We start from the raw sequence: 20,061 nt of genomic DNA, 5'->3' as shown, positions 1-20,061 counted from the left end.
GCACTACCAGCCCTCCAACCCACAGCACTGCCGTCTCTGCCACAGCCCCTGTCCGAGACACACAGACACATCCCCATTCTCTAGTATCATCAAACTCAAAATTCCTTTAACATACTTTTTTTTTTTTTTTCAATTGCTGTACATTTGCTCTTGCTAGTCCGTTGCCCTTCCCACTCATCTGTTGCCATCCTGGACCTGCTTATCCCTCAGGTTCCAATATAAGTATCACCTTCTCTGTGAAGTGCTCTCTTCCTCCTTCTCCTGAAGCAACTGTGTTTATCAATTTCCTTCCGACTTTCAAACATTCTGTTTATGTCTTTGGTAGAGCCCTTAACATTATTCATTTTTTATCTCTTTCTATGTTTCTCCTGCTCCTGAATGGGAGTTCCTAGATTAGGTCATTATCCTTTACCCTGACTGTTCACCTGTAGTAGTTTATGATACTGAATTGTTACAGATAGTGAAGCTAAGCTCTATTAAGTGCATCCTGTGTCTTAGGCACTGTGCTAGATGTTTGTATGTATTAGATCATTTAATCCTCCTTTCATCCTATGATACAGGGGCTGTTATTACCCCCATTTTACAAAGTAGGAAGTTAAAGTTAAATGAGGCAAAAAAAAAAAAAAAAAAAAAAACGTGACCAGGATAACACAGCAAGTGAGTTGATGGAGTCAAGATTTGAACCTAGCGTGTCTGACTCTGGAGTTCATTCTTTATCCCGATAAGAACAATCAAATCGATTAAGTGCCCTGGGGAATTATCCACAACTAGGAGTTACGTTCTCTACTGAGACCAACCCTGAAAGGCTAAAAAGAAAGGATGTAAAATACCCCTTCACCAAATGAAGGAGTCAGGTCCCTTGGAAAGGGCTTCAGAACTCCTTGAAAAATCGTGTGTGATCACAAGAAGGGAGTGAAAGGACTCTGGTCTGGTCACTGGTGAAGTTAGGTTTCAGAGCACGCATTACCTGCACAGATAGCCCGCGCACATTGTTTTTGTAGATAGTGAATGAGAAAAAGCGAAAGACCAGTGTTGGGCAGAAGGATGTTGGAGATCATCAAATGTCAGAGCTCTCCTTTTATAAAGGAGAAGACCAAGGTTCAGATTAATTAATTAACTTGCCCAAGGGCACATAGCTAATAAATAATAGAGCTTGGACTAGAATCCCAATTTTCTGAGTCCCAGTTCCGTGCCCTTTTTACCACAGTGTGCCCTATATTTGAGTTGCTGTGTTCATGTTTCGAGAGAAAAATGCTAGACCAAGGCAGAAATGAGTCTTTGAAGGAAACAGCTTGATGCTTTTGGAGCTGGTCAGCTTTTGCCTAAGACCTACAGCTATTTTGGGCTCTCAGTTTGCTCAGAACTAAATGCTGCCAGCCACACAAATAAAAAGGCAAGTCTATTATTTAGGCCTCCTAGGTCTGTGCATTCACTTATCTGCTTGCAAGGGCAAATTATCAGTTGATCTCTGCTGGGCATTTTGAGCATAGGATTATATTAGCCCTTGTCTTAGCCTTTGGACATCTGCTGGTTTGTCTCTATTAAAGTAAATGCACAAGCCTTGCTTTCAGGTTGCGAGAGGAGAGGGAAAAGAAAGAAATCTAAAACTGTCTGTACCACCGTTGATTTCTAATTCTGTTTCTTTCTGCTTCTTTCAGGGTGACGAGGAAGGACCCAGGTAAGATCACATTATTGCTGCTTGTCTGTTCTCAGAATTGAAGTAGAGTGACGTTTGTGGCCTTTTAATGCCCCATGAAATATGGACAACCAAAGAACAGCACAGAAAAGGGATCAGCATCTTGAGCCAGGGCTTTGAAAATCTTATTTTCTAAGATTCCCATCTGTGCCATATCCTGCCTGTAACCTTCAGATAAAGGTGGACTGTAAAGTGTGTAATGACAGTAACTTCAGAATACCTTGTTAGGAAGAGTAGGCACTGTATTTGAATGGTAATTAGGCTATCAGGTGGACTGCCTAGATAAACTTTTGCATTGTTCTTTCTTGATTGGAATTGGATTGCTTTTTTTTAATGGGCTTTAGATCCAATACTCTTTGTTTCTGAGTCTAACAACTTTGTGACTGACTGGAGACACTGATACTGTGAATCCTAGGTCATTGGTATTATGTTTCCTAACTTAGTTTAGGGGGAAAAAAGTTGCTCCTTTCTGCTTCTGTATCACCACATGAAATTTGGAAGTGTTTCATTATTGCCTCAGCCTTCCAGTAAACCTAGAGTTTGGTTTCCTTACCTTTGCTGTCACGCTGCTCAGTGAGAACAGGCTCTAGAACATGCTGCAGCTTTGCCATCCACACAGCCCAGGGGTATTTGTACAAGTACAAAGTAGAATAAAACATCCAGGCGGGTCCTGTGTCACATAGGGTCAAGGACTGTTCTCGTTGGAAGGTGTGGGAGAGTTCATTTAGGCCACTGCTATGCAAGCTTTAGTTTTAACAGAAGTGCCCTCCCCTCACCTTTTTTTTTTTTTTTTTTTTTTTTTTATAAACGAGCTTTAAGTAGAACTCCAATATGCAAAGTTTTTCTCTGGCTATAGTTTGGGGCCAGATACATTGGTGAACCTTCTCCCTTCAATACAGTACATTTTACTGAATTTATTCAATAAATTCTGCAGAATGGTGTTCTGCAGAAACCTAGGGTTCCAGAGAACTCAGTTTGAAAATCACTCATCTAGTTCAAATTTTTCATTGAAAGAAGGTACAGGAATTGTCCAAAGTTATCTTACTGGAACCAAAATTCAGTCCTCCTTTGGTTTTATTTATAAACCAACAAAGTTTCTTCTTTTTTTCTTCTCCATCCCCACATCCTCTGCCGGTTTCTTAGTGCCAAACATTATCCCACATCTGCATCTCCTGGTGCTTCTCTCCCTTGGGAACTGTGGTTCTCAGCCTAGATTTATCTCCTGTCTACTGTGGCTAAAGCCACAGGCACCCTGCATTAGAACCACAAACCCTCAGGAAATTTCTCCAAATTCACCTTCCAGCCATTCTCAGAACAGGCTCCCTCTGAGTTGCAGTTCATTTCTTTCCTCCCTCTCTCCTTCCTTCCACTCCCTCCCTTTCTTTTCTTATGACCTACTATGCATCAGGCACTGTGTTATTCACTGGGTATATAGTAATAACTAAGACAAACATTGTTCCTGTCCCTGTGGGAGAAACAAGCATATCACCAGGCCCTTATGCTGTGGGACAGGTGCTATGACTCAGGGAAGTTTAGGTTGCTTTAGGAAGGCTCCCAAGTCAGTCTTGGAGAATAAGGGAAGGCTTACCAGAAAGGTCATATATAAACAGGGATCTGAAAGATGAGAAGGCAGGCAAAGGAGGAGCAGGGCTAGTTCTGGGTCAAGAACAACTTGTGCAAAAGCTCTAGACGAGAGTTGAGGAAGAAAACAATCTAGAACCTTTAAGGATTTATAGGCCTTCTAAGGTGTTTAAGCTCTGTCTTGAGGCAATGGGAAAGCATGAAAGCATGGTAAACTGGAATTAACTGGAGTAGATCTGCATTTTAGAAGTCTCTCTTGCCTGCCTTAATTGGAAGTAGATCAACACCAGAGTGTGGGAGACTGGTTAAACTAAAGTAGTGATGATGGGAGCCTAAATCCACATCTTTTCTAGTTCTTGACCAGGTTTTTGTCGTTTTGCACAGATCTTTGGTTTCCAGAGACTCTAAATTATCTCCTTGGCACTCTCCTACTCTCTAAACTAGTTCTAGCTCCTTCAAATCCAGGCCTGGCAGAGCCCTAGACCTTCTTCTTCCCCAGAAAGAGCATTCAGACAAGACCAATGTAATGCAGACATCTTAGCAGATATTATGTGGCTTGGAGGAACCTGACTGGAATGAACACAGCCATTTGTCTTCATGGTTACATGTCAGAGTCACATTGAGTAGAAGAATACAGGGACCTTATGAAGAGATTAGCCTGCTTTAAAGATACTATTTAGAGTAAGATGCTGGTTTTAGAGTTTAATTGCAGATACCTTCATGTCATTTTGACAAGGCAGTTGTGAAGCATAGTTTCTTTACGAGCAACCAAGATGTCAAGCTGTCTCCTTTGAGCTAGGCTATCATGGATGTCAGCAGGGAATCTGTTGGACTGGGCGTTGATAGAACCCTCTTTTGGTACAATGAAAGACCCCTTTTTTGGTATAATGGGCCCTTCGGTACAATAAAGAACATGCTCTAATTTGATAGAAAGAAGAAAACGGAGTCAAATTTTCTTTCTAAACTTTAAATTTATATTTGTTGGTTCCATTCAGTTTGTGTTGAACTGCCATTTGGCTCAGTTAATTCCAATTAACACTTCAGGGCAGATTGCCTTTGATCTGAAATTCTCTCATTTATGTTATACGTTTTACCATTTCAATAAGCCAAACAGAGTTTTGTTCCAGGCTTCTTTATTGCTGACAGTACTGAATGAGAGTTTGATGTGTAAGGGAGATAGAAGGGAAGTGTGGGTGTGCCTGTGCAGAGGATGGAAGAGTGAATCTGGAGACTCTGTGTCCAGGTCTTACAGATTATTACACCCATGTCTCCCTTGCTGGCATTCTTTCCATTCAGCTGCTTGTCCCCCATCTGTCCGGAAGTCCAGGGAGCCTGGGTTCCAGCCACTCCACAAGAAGGAAGAAAAGAACAAAAGGAAATAAATCCCTGTGCTATGGAGGCATATTTCTCCAGAGCAGAAGTGGTGTCCTCGCTTCCTGCCAGCCTCCCTGCCTTCTTTCCTCCTCTTGGTTCTGACTCCCCAACCATTTGACTGAAGCATCCCAACATTGTGCTATTCATCATGTCTGTTCCTGTCCCTGAATTTTATTGTGTAGTTGCCCTGCTAATTAATAACAATAATCAGAGCTATCATTTATTGCAGGTTTACTGTGTACAGTGTTTTATATCTCTTCTCATTTAATCCTCATGTAAAGTTTATGATATAGTCCTCATCCCACTTGTAAAATGAGGAAATTAATGCTCAGAAAGATGAACTTGCTCTAGATCCCAGAGCCAGTAAGTAGCAGAGCTAGGAGTTGAATTTCCTCTGGCTTCAGGGTTCATGCTCTCCACCACCGTTTGGACTATCTGCCTTTACCTGCCCTCATCTGCGGGCACATTTCTCTCCGCAATCCGGAAGGAAAGCCAGGAGGATTCACACATAACTCCTCAGAGAATCGCTTTGCTTTTATTCCTCTAACCTGGTGGGAGGTCTTACTTGCTTTGACATTGAATTGCTAGGGCCTCTGTTTTCTGCAAGGGTACAGCTCCTCTCCTTAGCCTCTGTCACTATAAAGGGTTAGTTCTTCATCACACAGTGCTGTTTCAGGGTCAGCAGCAAAAGGAGTACCTTCAGACTCCCTGGGGAGTGGACAGCCAAGCCTTCCTTTGACCCTGCAGAATTCCCTGCCTGTTGCCCCTGTGTTTGGTGGTTTACTCTTCAAATCCATGCTACAGTTAAAATAGACGGTAGGGATTCTTGGAGGGCATGGATAAACAGAAATCCTCATGTGTAGAACATGGATATTAACCACCATGGAGTCATCTTTTAAGAGGCTGTCTTTGAAGCCCAGAGTGATTTTTTTTTTTTTTTAAGAAAAAAAAAAAAAAAAGCAATTTACACTTTTGGCAGCAATTTTCTGTCTTCTCTGTGCTATTATGGGAGATCTTGTGTTCACTCCCTCACAGATTGGCTCCTCAACTCCTGCCGGAGCCTGCTGAGAAATAATACATATTCGAAGAGAGGGGGTGGTGTAGGATCTGCTGCCTCAGAGCTGTTTTGTAGTGGGAGGAAGTCAGAGAGGGAAGGACCCTGAAACTCTTGTGCTCAGAGGAAAAAGGAGCAAGATCAATATGAAATCTTGATTTGCTATTGAGATTTTCTGTGCCTTTTTTTTTTTTTTTTTAACTTAGAGGAAGATGTCTTTTTAATAGTAACAACCATATTTGGGACTTCTGTAGAATTTTTTTTATCTTCAGAGCTGGCTTTTATTCAGGCAGAAAGCTCCTGCTGAGATCAGTGTGAATCTGACCCATGCTGAGTCTGTGATCAAACAGGCCCTGATTCTGAAGGAGTAGGAGCTCAAGGAGAGTCAACAGACCTACCATCTATTCCTGGTCTGCCTGAGACTGACTGTGTGACCTTGGGCTAGTCATTCAACCTCATTGCCTCTTTGTAAGCTGTTTTTATTTCTCTGTGAACACTAGGCTTTCTTTCCCCTGCTTCCCACCCAGTTTTTTTGGCTAACATTGTGTGAAGGAATAGTCTTAGATCACTTATGGAGTGGAAGGAATCTGCCTGTGATTCTGTAATTTAGTAGATTTTTTAAAAATCTTCCCAATTTTGTTTCTTTAAAAAATTTTCTTGGGGCTGTATACTAGGTACTCTCCTGCCCCCCACCAAATAATAACCATGTGTTCTTAGATACCATGTTTCTCTTCTTGAAAATTTAGTTTGGAAACATAAAAGGAACTAAGCCAATGATACACTTAGGTTTCTTTTGTTTTCTGATTGCATATTCCTGGTTTGGTTTTTGCATTGTCTTCATTTCAGAAGTCCTAGCTAGATGCCAAAGAACATGGCTCTGATACTTGTGGCGTGGAATGGAAATGTCAGGGCTATTTATTATACAGAAGTGAGATTCCAGCATCTAAGTTGGCCTTCAGCATACAGAATCTCCGGATCACATTTCCCTGTTTCCGAACCTGGGCTGACTTTGTTTACCCCTGCTAATGTCAGTTGTTTATCCTCTTCTCATCTAGACAAGGGCTAAGACTATGTTATGCATTTTGTCACCTATCTACAATAAAAGCAAGCATCCTTTGCTAAAGTAATTGCTTTTCAGAAATTTATCTATGATAGTCACTTTATTTTATTTTGTGCATTTTGATGTATAACCAGAGAATCCATTTACAGCTGGAAAATTCTGCCAAGGTGCCTCTAGTTTGTGTCCACCTGTCTCACACTAGAGATGCTAGCTAGGAGCAGCCTGTTCTCCAACATCTGCCTGCCTTCTCTGGCTTTATAATGCTAAAAAGGAAAGGAGAAGAGAAGGCCCAGTAGAAGGGGCGTGAATATCATTTTGCAAGCCCTAATAGGTGCTCAATATGTTAACTAGAGTTGCAGAGAGGTTATATATGCAGGAGGTGGCACAGCAAATAAGTGGTAGAATGCGTGTTCAAACTCACATCTCTGACTCAGTCATGTGGCCTCTTAGTTGGGAGAGTGCTCTGGAATGAGTACTTCGGAGGTGGAGTAGGGTACAACGTCCTGGTGTGGTGGACCCTGAAGAGCAGGGAGGAGGAGGCTTTTCCGGTTGGAAGCAGTAGGAAGGGCACCCAAGCAGAGGGACCAGCAAGCCTAAATGCTCAGAGGAAGAACACCTGTGCTGTGTGGGGAATGGTGAGCCCCTGCGTGCTTGTGCTATGGCAGGAGAGGAGACTGAAAGATGGTTGAGTCCACCTTGAGGAGGGTCTCACGTGCTATGCTGAGGTGCCAGAAGGTTTGTACTACCCCTTTGTCCTTTGTTCAGAAGAAGCAGACAGAATCCTCAATCTTACTGGTCTATTGCGTAGTTACATCTTGTGATTGTTGTGGGTGAATTGTCTGCTTTCTTTGTGCCTCAGTTTCCCCACCAAAATAGCACATCCTGTTACACTTAACGGACAAATATGCTGTGAAGCATTGAAAGTGTTCTCCTTTGGGGTTTCTTTTTTTATATGGAAAAACAAGCAACTGAGTTAAAGCAGCTGAAGAGGGAAACTGTTTGTTTGATTTGTATCTTATACCCCTATTTTGACAGCTCCTGCCTCCCTCAAATTTAAAATCAGGTTTGGCAAGTAGTTATCTAGTTCCTTCCAAATTAATAGAGAAAAGGAATCCTAAAGCCTCGACATTTTCCAAATAGATTTAAGACCAAAGGTATTTTTTAAAAGCTAGTTTAAGAATTAAATCAATGTTACTTTTGTCCCGGAATTAGATCTGGTGCTGAAGAGTCTGGCTGGAGCTGAGTTCTCTCCTTCCTTGTTTGTCTCCGTAGCCATTCTGGACTGGCTAAAGTCCTAAATTCCTAAACAGAATCAGTTTTAGGTAGTCCTAAAACTCCAGTCTGTGTTTTAAGAATAACTAAATTTGATGTCATTGCTTATGCCGCCTCAACTGTGGCAGCCACAGTGAAATTGTTGTCAGTGGTATCTTTGTCATTTTAGGAGAAACATGCTGGTCTCTAGCATCTTCGCACTTCCTCCCAGTGAGTGGCAGGCAAGAGGTCAATAATTGCATTTTCCAAACAGCTTCCAAGGGTCCTTGCCTTTTTTTGTAGCTCCATGTGGCTGAACTGCTTTCGCCTCTATACCCAGAAACCCAGAGCAGGCATCTGTAACAGATGCTGGGAGCAGAAACTGGTGTGTTTCTGTATTTTGGCTTGTTTGTTTTCTCTTTTAAAGATGATGTGAAGTTTAGAGTCAACTAGTGTAGGTTTCTTTAAAACTAGAACTCCAGGAAGGTAGCTTCAAAACATTGAGAGATATGACTGAAGGCTGAGATAAAACTTGGGTAGCCTACATGGTGAGATCTTTGCCAAGGACCAGTATTCATGTATGTGCCTGTGCTTGTTTGGACCTAAGACCTAACTATGAGTGGTTGTCCATTCATAAAAGAAATACTTTCTTATCCACAGGCACGGGTTTCAGGAAAGAAAAGCACTTTCTTATATAAATGCCTCATCCTCCACACCCCCAGCACCACTACCAATTGCTCCCCGTAGGTTGCAGTGTGGTTGTAAAACGGAAAAGCATTTTGTATCCTTGGTGAGTACATGTCTCCTTCCCCTCTGGTTCCATCAATTCTATTTAAAGGAAAGTGAGATTGAGCACGAGGAACACAGCCCAGAGAAGGAGGAGCTGTGAGAGTTGTGGTGAAGGTCGGGAGAGAAACATCTGTCAGCTGTCCCTGGCTGCTCAGCACTTCTTGGTCTAGAAGCAATGGGGCCACATGCTGTGGCACCCTGGACCGCAGGGGCTGCCCCTCAGACTGGGACCACTGACAGCTGACCATGCTGCTGGCTTTGCCCTGACCTTACGGCGGCTCAGATGCGGTGGTGCTGCCTGCTTATAGGAACTAGACGTACATGGAGTCCTCAGAGCTTGAAAACCACTACATGAGCTATAGTGATTCTATTCTTCTTTTTACAGATAGGAAATTCACATTACAGGAGGTTATATGATTAAGCCATGGTCACACAGTCAGAAAGTGAGTTCACCAGGATTAGAACTCAGATCTCTCAGGCTTAAAATTCTGTGCTTTCAACCATTGCACTATACTGCTTTTCTCAGGAGATACAAGATTTGTATTTTCCAACATCTTGGCTAGGAGTAAGTGACAAGCCAACAGGGATGTGGCATTTTTATCAGGAATTCTTTTCATTTTCCTTGTTGAATGGCAAAAAAACAGTTTGCTTGAGCCAGAAGTTGAGATGGAGCTTGCCAGGAAAATGCCGGAGGTGGAACGAACCAGAACTTCTCTCCCCAGACAGGTAAACATGAGTTTACTCTCTGGCTTTTGTGGAGCCAGTAGCTGCCATCACCTCTTCTAAAAGAGCCACTGTTCACCCAGTGGCAGGTGCAGGCCAACTGTTGTCATGGCAACGGCAGGCGAGGCAAGCATGTTTAATTCCAGAACTGATAATTAACTAGGGGGTGGGGTGGGGGCAGGGAGAGAAATGGGGGGGATAATTGTTTCAGGAGGAAAAAGTTAGCAATTACTGGCAAGCTGCATAGTTGAAAAGGCCAGGCACAGATGCTCCAGCCCAGCGTGGCCCCTAGAATTCAGCACTCACCCGCTCTGGTTGGGAATTCTTGATAAACTGAAAAGAAGGGTCAAGTCCCCAGCCAACTAAGACTCTTAAAGGAACCAGATGAGGAAAGAAGAATGTTACGCCGAAGTGCAGGAGAGTCAGAGGAATGACTGCCCTAAATGGTGTCACCCAGCCAGGAGCAATCCGGAAGTGCCATCTGAGCTCTGCGGGAAGAGTTCATGCCGGGGAGAAAGCAAGCCTGTTTGGAGCTTCTGCTTCTGTGGATGGAGTGAGGGAGACTGGCTTATTAGAGAGGGAGAAGGACTACTTGTAGAGACGGAGCGCTTGTTGAGGCCCTTGACTGTTGTGGCTGATACTCTGTAAGCCCTCAGACACTCTAATACTGGAAGTAAGCTAGGGACGCCTGGGTGGCTCAGTCAGTTAAGCATCTGCCTTCAGGTCAGGTCATGATCCCAGGGTCCTGGCATCGAGTCCCACGTCGGGCTCCCTGCTCAGCGAGGAGCCTGTTTCTCTCTCTGCCTGCTGTTGCCCTTGCTTGTGCTCTCTCTCCCTCTCCCCTGACAGATAAATAAATAAATCTTTAAAAAAAAAAAAGAAAGTAAGCTAAGTGTTCCACATGGATTATCCACCTCATTTAATCCTTACAGCAGCCTAATACGAAGGTATTTATTATTCTCATATCTGACTTTGATATATTAGTACCTTGTTCAAGGTCAAAGAGCTAATGAGTCACTGTACTGAATCCTATTGTCCTATGGATTTCTGTTTATAAAATAAAACCTGTATTACTCTATAGGGAAGTCATGATCCCAATCTAGAATAAAATCAGACTTAAGTAGATATAAACAATTTACAGATTCTATTTATTCATTTGACAGCACAAGCAGAGGGAGCGGCAGGCAGAGGGAGAGGGAGAAGCAGGCTTCCTACTGAACAGAGAGCCCAGCCTGGAGCTCGATCCCAGGACCCTGGGATCATGACCTGAACCCAAAGGCAGATGCTTATCCGACTGAGCCACCCAGGTGTACCGGAAATAGTTTTCAACAAAGTCCTCAAAGAGGTTATATCCTAGAGTCTCAAGTAAGGACTGAGAAATGTTAAGTTGGTGTGTAATCTAAAAACACATTTTAAAGAAACTTACTGTTTTCCCTCTTAAAACCAATTATAGGAAATAAAACTTGCCTGGTCCTTCTGGCTGGAAGGAAAATATGCATAAGGTAGAATAAAAGAGAAGTATAGGCTGATAATCACTACTTAAAACTATGAGTTTCCCCTCAATTTTCCAGAGGTTTAACAAACTCTAGTAAGCTGATGTTGCCTTTGCAAGTGAAACAATTAATATCAAAATTTGGGAGTTCGATTGACACAATAATTATGCTGGAAAATGTAATTTTGTCTGCATAATAGAGGTGGGATTATTTCAAGGAGATCTCATTAATGTGCTGTTCATCAACAAAGAGCAGTGTAACCTTTCTCTTATTAGATTAATACAGGGTCATGATGCAAAAGGCTGTTGGAATAATTCTCAGTCTTTTGTTCTAAGAAAATAAATTAAGCACTGTCTAGAAGTCTGGATATGGAAATTGAAATCATTGAAGATAGAAAAACAGTATGGCCAGTCTTACTGAAATCAACATAACCTTCTTTCCTTTCTGGAAGTTTCATCCCTTTATCCATTTATTTAACAGATTTTACCAAGTAACCAGGCGGTTCTAGCTATTGGAGCTATAGTGGAAGTCAAAACCAAAAACAGTCCTTGTTTACATATAGCGATTGGTTTCTCTTCCACATGTCAGGGGCATACATCTGTTCTGTCTACTCAACTCTCTGCAAGCTTGAAGAATCAGCAACCTGCTTTAAAAAAATGCATGTCCCGTGTGGTTATAAATGGAAATCCCCCATTGTGAGGCTTCCCACACTGTAGTAGACTGAACACTAATTATTTGAATTGTTGAGTTAGCCTTCTAAACTAGGGTTCCATTGTCTAGTAAGTGTGGTACATGCTGTTGGCTGACCCACCTCTTGGACTTTCACAAGTACCGTGGTATAATGGAGAGTTTGAGAAGGCTTCTGATAATGAGACCTGTCTCTTTGTTTAGCCCAGCATTCCCAAAATTATTGCTTATAAGACTCTTTAAACCCCTATCACATATACTCTAGTAGCAGTGTTCCTCAACTGGAGGAATGTACTCGTTCTCCACTATATGTGGAGACCTGCTGCTAAAAATCTGCCACCCAGAAAGAGGGTCTAAGATGTGTAAGACAATATATTAGGAGTCCACACCTTTCAGGCTGAAATCTCCCGCTCATTGTACTTCAAATAACTGGGACTTTTGAACTATTATTATTGATATAATTTATTTCCAGTATAGTTGGAAGTGGAGTTACCAGGTGTACAAACAATTGAAGCTGATAAATGTTCCTGAGAAAAGCCTAGAAAGGGTCACTGGGATATATTTTTTCATTGACATGGGGAAAAAAGAACAACTTGGATGTCCATAATTTCATTAAAAGTAAGATATCCATCATAAATAAGTTTTTTGTTTTCATCTTAATGTAACTCCTTTCACTTTTTAACAGAATGTTGTGGTTCCAATGTATACCAAGCACCCAGCACATTGCCTAGTATGAACAGACCCTTAAATATTGATTGAATGGAGGAAGGAATGAATGAATCAGCCAATGACAAGGAGCATTACTAAATACAAAACAATGCAGAGCAAGGTCATTTTTGGTTTATTTGTACACTGACATGGACAGTGTATAAAGTAGGTCTATCCTTTTGTCACATGATACTGCCTCTCACATCTAGTAGCAATCATGTGCTCATCACAGGTTTGAAGGAACTAAGAAAATACATGAGTATTTTGCCAACTGTTAAGTGCTATATCCAAGGGTAGTGCAATTTGTTTCACTAATGATTATGGAAGTGCTCAGCATTCTATTTCAGAAATTTTTTTGATATGACCAAGCAATAATGCCAAATGGATTACACACCAGGATCACAGTATTTTTTATTTAAAGGCTGAGAGGAGCACCTGGGTGGCTCAGTTGTTTAAGCGTCTGACTCAGGTCATGATCTCAGGGTTGTGAGATTGAACCCTGTGTCAGGCTCCATGCTCAGGATAGAGTCTGCTTGGGATTCTCTCTCCCTCTACCCCGCTCATGTTCTCTCTCACTGTCTCTCAAAATAAATAAATAAATCCTTAAAGAAAAATAAAGGCCAAGAGAGGAAGGCAGTGAAACCAAGATGTCAGGCCTTCAGTAGAACTCTCTGTCCCTCAATTTCCTCATCAGTCATCTAGGGGCAGTGGTGCCCACTCTGTCTGTATTAAGGACCAAGTGAGATAATATATGTGAATGGTAGTATGTGAGAAATGCAAATAAGAAATGGAAATGATGCTCTGTGCCCTTCAGAAGTTTAAAGCACCAAACAAGTGAAACAGGATTGAATGATATGAAGTCTTTTTATAATGGTATTTGTTAAAAACATAATTGTATTCCATCTTGAGGTTCATTTATTCATTTAAATAAGTAAAAAAAAAAGTTTTAAGATGAATGAATGAACGTTTACCAGCAGTAATGAAGGAAACAAGAAGATTGACCTTGATTTAGCACTTTAGAACTTACCAGGTGCACACAGAAATCTCATTTCCTTATTCTCATGACTGAGAGATGGTTTTGCTATCCTCCTATTACGTAATTAGCAGATTGGATGAGAGTCAGTGACTTGTCTGTGGTCTCTCAGCTAGAGCTGGAAGCGGTGAGAGTTCGCCCCATTTGAAGTAAGGCCTTCTTGTTTACGTTCTCCACATTTGTTCTCACAGCTTCTTTGGTTCAGAACATAACTCTTGTTCTCTCCTCCCTTCTCCCTTTCTAGTGTGCTTCTGCACTTGACTTCACCTTCTCAGTAAATGGTTTCATCATGTCTCAATATCAGTATTCAATATCTTTCTCTTCACATTCCATGTCCAATTAATCAGCAAATCCTGTCAGATCTGCCCCCAAATATACATCAAATCCAAGGACTTTTCAGCACCACTCCCCCACCATCCTGGTCCAATCATATACTTACTCCCCTAGAATCTTCCTGCTTTCCCCCATCGCTGCCCTTTTTCACTCTCCATCCTCCCCACATTGCATTCTTCACATAGATCTAAGAGACCTTTTAGGATACAAAGATCATAGAACTTACACATTCAGATTGCTCCAGTATGAGTGCTGTCATGTCTGGAATTTCCTTCAGAGTAACCCGAGGGAAAGGGAGCTTGTAAAGTACAAGATATGGCCTCTCCCTCCCCACACACCTGCCGCTCACCCCGTTGTCACTTTAGCCGCACTGCATTCTTACTCTTCCTTAAACAGGTGTGCTGTTCCTTCTGACTCAGGGCCTCCATGCTTGTGTTCCCTTCTGCCCACATGTTCATCCCCAGATCATCAGACATAGCCTGCTCTCTCACCTTATGTAGGCCTTTGCCGAAACACTACCTTTTTAGATCTCTGTTCCTTACCCTGTTTTGATTCTCTGCATACACTTTGATTTTTACTACATGAAAATATATTGTGTGTTTAACATAGTATTTTCTTTCTTCCTCACTGGAAATTAAGTGTCATGAGGGTAAAGGCTTTGCTTTTTTCGCCACTATATTCTCAGTGCCTGGAACATCGTAGGCACACAGTGCATTTCTTGAACGAACAAATAGCTCTGCAAAATCCATTTTCTGAGTTGTGGAGGGAACCCTGGTTTGGAATAGAGTCACTTAAGAGCCTTCTGAGTTTGTCACCTTTTCAGGTCATTTACCTTCAGCTGTTATTTGTGGGTCTGCTTTTGTTATCCACAAAACTGCGCAGAGTGAGGACAAGAAGGTCATAGGATTCAGAGTGGGGGGAGCAGGTGGAGAAGAAAGGAGCAGATGTATATGCACTCTTTGAAAAGACATGGAAGAGAAAGCTTGTGTGTGACTTTGAGAGCCTGAGCTGCTCAAGGGCAGCACCGGTAGGGGACTTACATGAATCCTTTTCTTCAGTGCTGCTCTGGAGCTTTGTACCCATAAGGCTTGCCAGAGACTCTTCTGGCGATGTTAACATCCTTAAGCCTAGGCCCTTTCATTCATCCTCAAAACCTGGCCTAAAGAACACTTTGCCCAAGCTAGAAGGTTCCCAAATGACTATCAAAATAATGCTTTTGCATCATACTTTTTGCTTAGAACCAACTCCTCAAGTATTTAGGGGTGGCTCACTTACACAGGGCTACCCTAATGATGGGAAAATCTTCTCTTGATTATGTTCAGTCTTGTTTTGTTTCTCTGAACACGCCCGTGTTTAAATGAATGAGTAACCCTATCCTTTTTCCAACCAGATCTAACCTTAATGCTCTTTGGAATGGGCAAGTTTCCTCCTTTGTAGTTAACAAATTGACTGAAAGGAACTGACTCTCTTGTCTCAAACACTGTTTGTCGACACCGCCAGCAGTTAGGACTCCTTTCAGAGACTCGTTCTCTACTGTCTTTCTGCCCCTGGCCAGTCAGCCTTTATGTGGTCTTAGTAGTTCCAACATCCTTCTCCCATACCTCGCTGAAGGGGCCTTCTTGCTTCCCTTCCGACCCACATAAGCACTCGTCATTCTGAACCGTTTCTTCTCAGTAGAAGCTGACCAGTAAGGCAGTGAAATCTCCAGTTGTTGCAACTTGTGTCGACAGTTGTAGCATGAATCCTGCGGCAATGAAGGTCCTTTCCGAGTAAAATAGTTGTTCACACAAAAGAAGGACGGGGGATGGTTTGCTGGTGAAGAGGAAGGACTGGACTATCCTAGGAGCGTAAGAGCAACCTGTTGCTACTAGCACCTTCAGGTTGAGGGGAAGCAGTATGGCGGGGAGTGGGGGGGCTCGGGGAACCGTACCTCCTTCCAGAGCAGGTTCTGGAGCCAGCGTGATGGCGGAGACCGACAGGAACCCCAAGAGTTGTTTCCTTGGAGGAGGCCGTCTCTCTGAAGTGTGAAGCTGAGAGAATCATGCCTTCCTGCTTCCACTGTAGGTCCTTTCGTTCTTTCTGAACTGAATCAAATTGAAGTCAAGAGCACAGGGAAGAGTCAGCCTCCCACGGGCCCCGCGGACATACCATCATTCTGGCTCCAGGGCCGCGCTCCGGCCCAGTGTCCCTGCCGCCCCATTTGCAGCGGCTTCTCTGGCTTCCCTCTAGTGCTCTGCTGTTTTGGAGACTCAGCTGTTAGTCTGCTTTCTAACCTGTACCATTCCTACCTTTCCTTCAGGGTCCAGCTCTGTTCCCTCTTCTTCCATGAATCCTTCTTTGAGCCTCTCTTTGGTTTTTATGGTTCATCTGTGGACTTAGCACTTTCTTCCCTGTCTTGTAATGAGGTGCGTGCTCTGTCATGCCAACAGCCTATGAGCTCCGGAATGGCAATGTCTGTGCTTGATTTTTCTTTCTCTCTAACACACATAGCAGACTGTTACACTGCTTGCTAATGACATGCACGAGCAATATTTTGCCATGGTTCCAGACTTGGGAAATGCCTGCTGACCAGGACTCAGGAGCCCTTGACCATTCCTTAGATAATAATGCTCATGACCATCATAGCTGACACGGGTCGAAGGCTTACTGTGTGCCAGGCACTGTCCTAAGGGTGTTATGTGTCATGATTTCATTTAATTCTTACAATAGCCCCTTAAGGATAGAGACTGTTACCATCCCCGTTTTCCAGATGAGGAAAATTAAATACGGGAAGATTGAATAATGGGCCCAAGGTCACATAGCCAGTAAGTGGCAGAGAGCTAGGGTTTGAACCAGAGCCATCTGGAGAGCCAGCTCTTTCTACTGCCTTCTCAAATCTCCATTGTAGGCTTGTACTGAAATACATAATTAATAAATAAACAAAAATTTTAAATATTTAATAAATAAAATTTAGTAAATGAAATTTCTCCCATGAACATCTGCTCTAATGCAGGGTTTTAACCTAATTGTTGGAGGCTAGTTTCTTGGCTGTTTTCACTTAAAGCTGCACATTTGCCCTGTCTGCTGTGCTTGGGCCTTCTGAGAAGGGCAAGGTTGCAGCATAGAGAGCTTTGGAAAGGAGTAAATTGTGCTCTTGGACTGTGGTAGGAGAGCTGCTGGACAGATTTGGGCAGTGCTCTTTTCTGTCCTTGGCCAGTAATGGGCTGCAGAGGTGCCCTCTGACCATGGCTGCCCATTTGCTTCAGAGCTGTGTGCACGTGCCTGAGGAGACTAGAGAACAGCAGCCCATCTGAGCCAGCCTCGGTGCAAGCTGCTGTCTGGAAAAGCCAGGGCAAAGTCAGATGTGTCCTCACAAGATATTTCCCAAGATGAACAGACTTTTTATTCTAACTCCTGCTTTTCCAGCTGAGGCCTGGCTGTGTCCTCTTTCTTCTCTTAAAACACTCTTTCTTGAAGGCATTTCTCTTCCTTCCTGCCTTTGAGTGATGGGACTGACATCTGGGAAGAAGGAAGTGATCCCCTTTGTCAAAGGGTCTATCTCCATCAGACCTGCAAGTTGTTTAAAATAAGATGTTGCCGCTGGAGCTCTGAGTCAAGGTGTGGTGTGCGCAAGCCAGACTTCTGGCTCCCAGGGGACTAGAGATAAGAAGGTGAGCTCTTGCCCTGAATCAGCTATCATCAGTCAATAAACAAGTCTTTTCCTGAGTCTCACCCAGGTGACTAGGCTTGTGATAGGATGCCAGTTGCTTACAGCCAAGAGGAAAAGGTGGGCGATAGTCAGGATTATAGTAGATGAGGACGTAAGACAACAGTGAGATAATACATCATTAGAAAGCCGAATGTATGTTTTAAACTCATAATTTTAAGAGTTCTCGGAATCAGTGTGATGCACAGGTTAAAGAACGTGAGCTTTGGGATCAGAGGTTCGGGGTCTGAATTCCAGCTTTATCATCCAGTGGCCCTAGAACTTTAGTCCTACTACTTAAAGGACTTTGGTTTTCTGATCTGCAAGATGAAGATGCTGGTGGTGTCTAAAGTAAGGTTACTGTGAAGATTCATGAGATGATGTATTTACTCTTTAACAAAAATGATCTGTGGAGAGCCTTCTTTGTGCAAGGCAGTGTTGGGAGTGCATGGGGTATGCACTTGCACGCACGACAGGCATTTCCTTTTCTCACTTATCTCATGTCCACCGTGGATTAGCTTTAACTCTGCTCTCTTCTCCTCCATTCTGAGACCAAGGCTAAGGAGCAACTTCAGTGTGAAATGAAACATGCCAGCGAAGGGAAACGAGTAATGGTGAAACCGTCCACCCCCTCCCAGTAGAGCAGGGAATGGCTACTGGAGCAGTGTGTGAAGTGATTTCAGATGCAGAGGAGAATCTTGGCCCAAACAGCATTGCAGTGATTCAGGTGAAAGATCTTGAAGTTCTAGGCCTGGGTAAGAGCAGGAGCACTGGGGAGAAGAGAATAGTTGGGGACTGCATGGCCTAGGCCAGGGAGATGGAGAGAAGGGAGTGAATGGGTGTATTGGAGGAATAAAGGAGAAAGCTGGAGCTAAATCAGGAGTCCTGGCTTCCATGCCCAGTGTGGCCACTGCTTCCGTACATGCACTTGGACAAGTCACTGAGCCTTGCTGGGCTTCAATTTGAACATTTCTAAAACGAGAGGCCTGAGTCTGATGTGGCCCCTTAGGTTCCTCTCAGCCCTATTCCTCTATGGCTCTACGACTCCAGGGTCTTTGTCTCAGGAGACCACAGTCTGTGGGGAGCTGTGCTGTTGGGACAAAGGTTGGTTTGGAGAGGAAGATGTGATAACTCCGTTTTACATTAATCTCAGCTCACTGGATTATGTGCCTTTCCACTGTGCCTCTGCTCATAGCCTTCCCTTCTCCCGTGCTTTGTTATGAATCCAAAACAGGAGATAGAATTTATTTTTCATGTCCAAAGTGGGATCCGTGGACACACAGGGCCTTGAGATCATGGGACTTACGGAGCCTTGTGCACAGTGTTTCTCCAGCATCTGTGGTATGCTGGCATCTTTATATGCTTCTTCCAGCATATCTCACGTTATGATAACCTCTTCACAGTGTCAGCCTGGGAGTCTCCTCAAGGAGAAGACTTATTTTCTCCTACCCCCATATGTCCTCAGAAAAAGAAACTTCTGACAACTCTTCCTCTCAAGGGCACACTTCTGCCTCTCGTAGCCTTTACTTGCCCCCTCCCTTGGGAAGAGGGAAACTTGTCTGATTGGTGAGTCTGGCAGCCATTTGGCTTTTCTCTGTTGTGCAGGGATAACATGTTAACGATCACTACATTGCAAAGACAACACGGGCATATCTTTCTCTCTTCTTTTTGCTTTCTTGTGTCACTTGGTTCATGCAGGATGGCCTGTCCTTGCTCTTCTGCTCTCCTTTGCAGTAAGCAGATTAGGAAGGAATTGCCTCGGATGGACCCAGATAGGTCTTTGTTCCAACTTCTCCAGTAGTGACAAGATGAGTAAGTTAAGTCACTCCTCCCCTGGGATTCCGAAAACATTGACAGAGTGGCTGGAGTAGCCAGAGGCACCCCGTGTAGCCTCAGGCACCATCCTTCTCAGTCAGCACGGCATTTAATTGAGTCTCCATTAACAGAAGTAGCACCATGATGGCCATTTAGCTCTTTAAGTCTTTGCTCTGCTTGTTTGAAATGAGAATAAGGTGATAACTGATACCATGGCCTTCAACAGAACACTTCTGGCATTGCATCCCAGTTGTTGATGACTTTCCAGCCCCCGTCCTCAGCTTTTCCAGGGGCCAAGTGCAGCCGTGAAAGAGGATACTGTTCTTCACTGTGCATCATAGGAAGTAGTTTATTTACAAAGCTGAGTTCCCATCAGCCAGTGTCTGCTTGACCTGGAAGCTGTGTTTCTAGGAAATGTAGTCTAGCTCTGGGTCTGGCATTTTAACCACTTCACCCAGAATGCTGGGTCAGGTGCCTTTTTCATGTGGTCATTTCAGTTAAATGGCTCCTTTGACTTTTCAGTTTTGACTTTATTGTGCAGTCTAAGCTCACCAAAGATGAGAGTGGTACCAAATGAGTTTGAGGTTGTTGTTGTTGTTTTAAAGATTTTTATTTATTTATTTATTTGACAGACAGAGATCACAAGTAGGCAGAGAGGCAGGCAGAGAGAGAGGAAGCAGGCTCCCCGCTGAGCAGAGAGCCCGATGCGAGCTCGATCCCAGGACCCTGGGATCATGACCCGAGCCAAAGGCAGAGGCTTTAACCCACTGAGCCACCCA

At 43.4% G+C, this 20,061-nt stretch overlaps 1 protein-coding gene across 2 annotated transcripts in view; it reads left to right on the top strand.

Moving 5' to 3' along the window:
• Positions 1-20,061, top strand: part of TRIM44 (tripartite motif containing 44) — a 109,078-nt gene that overhangs the window by 56,499 nt on the left and 32,518 nt on the right. For both annotated transcript variants that reach the window (XM_059405659.1, XM_059405670.1), the window contains one exon: positions 1,659-1,678. In XM_059405659.1, coding sequence (XP_059261642.1) covers positions 1,659-1,678 — 20 coding nt within the window. The remainder of the gene's footprint in view (positions 1-1,658; positions 1,679-20,061) is intronic.

This window comes from Mustela nigripes, chromosome 1, assembly GCF_022355385.1.
Source record: "Mustela nigripes isolate SB6536 chromosome 1, MUSNIG.SB6536, whole genome shotgun sequence".
Lineage (NCBI taxonomy): Eukaryota > Metazoa > Chordata > Mammalia > Carnivora > Mustelidae > Mustela > Mustela nigripes.
The sequence above is the reverse complement of the archived record's forward strand: the minus strand, read 5'-3'. Positions and strand labels throughout refer to the sequence as shown.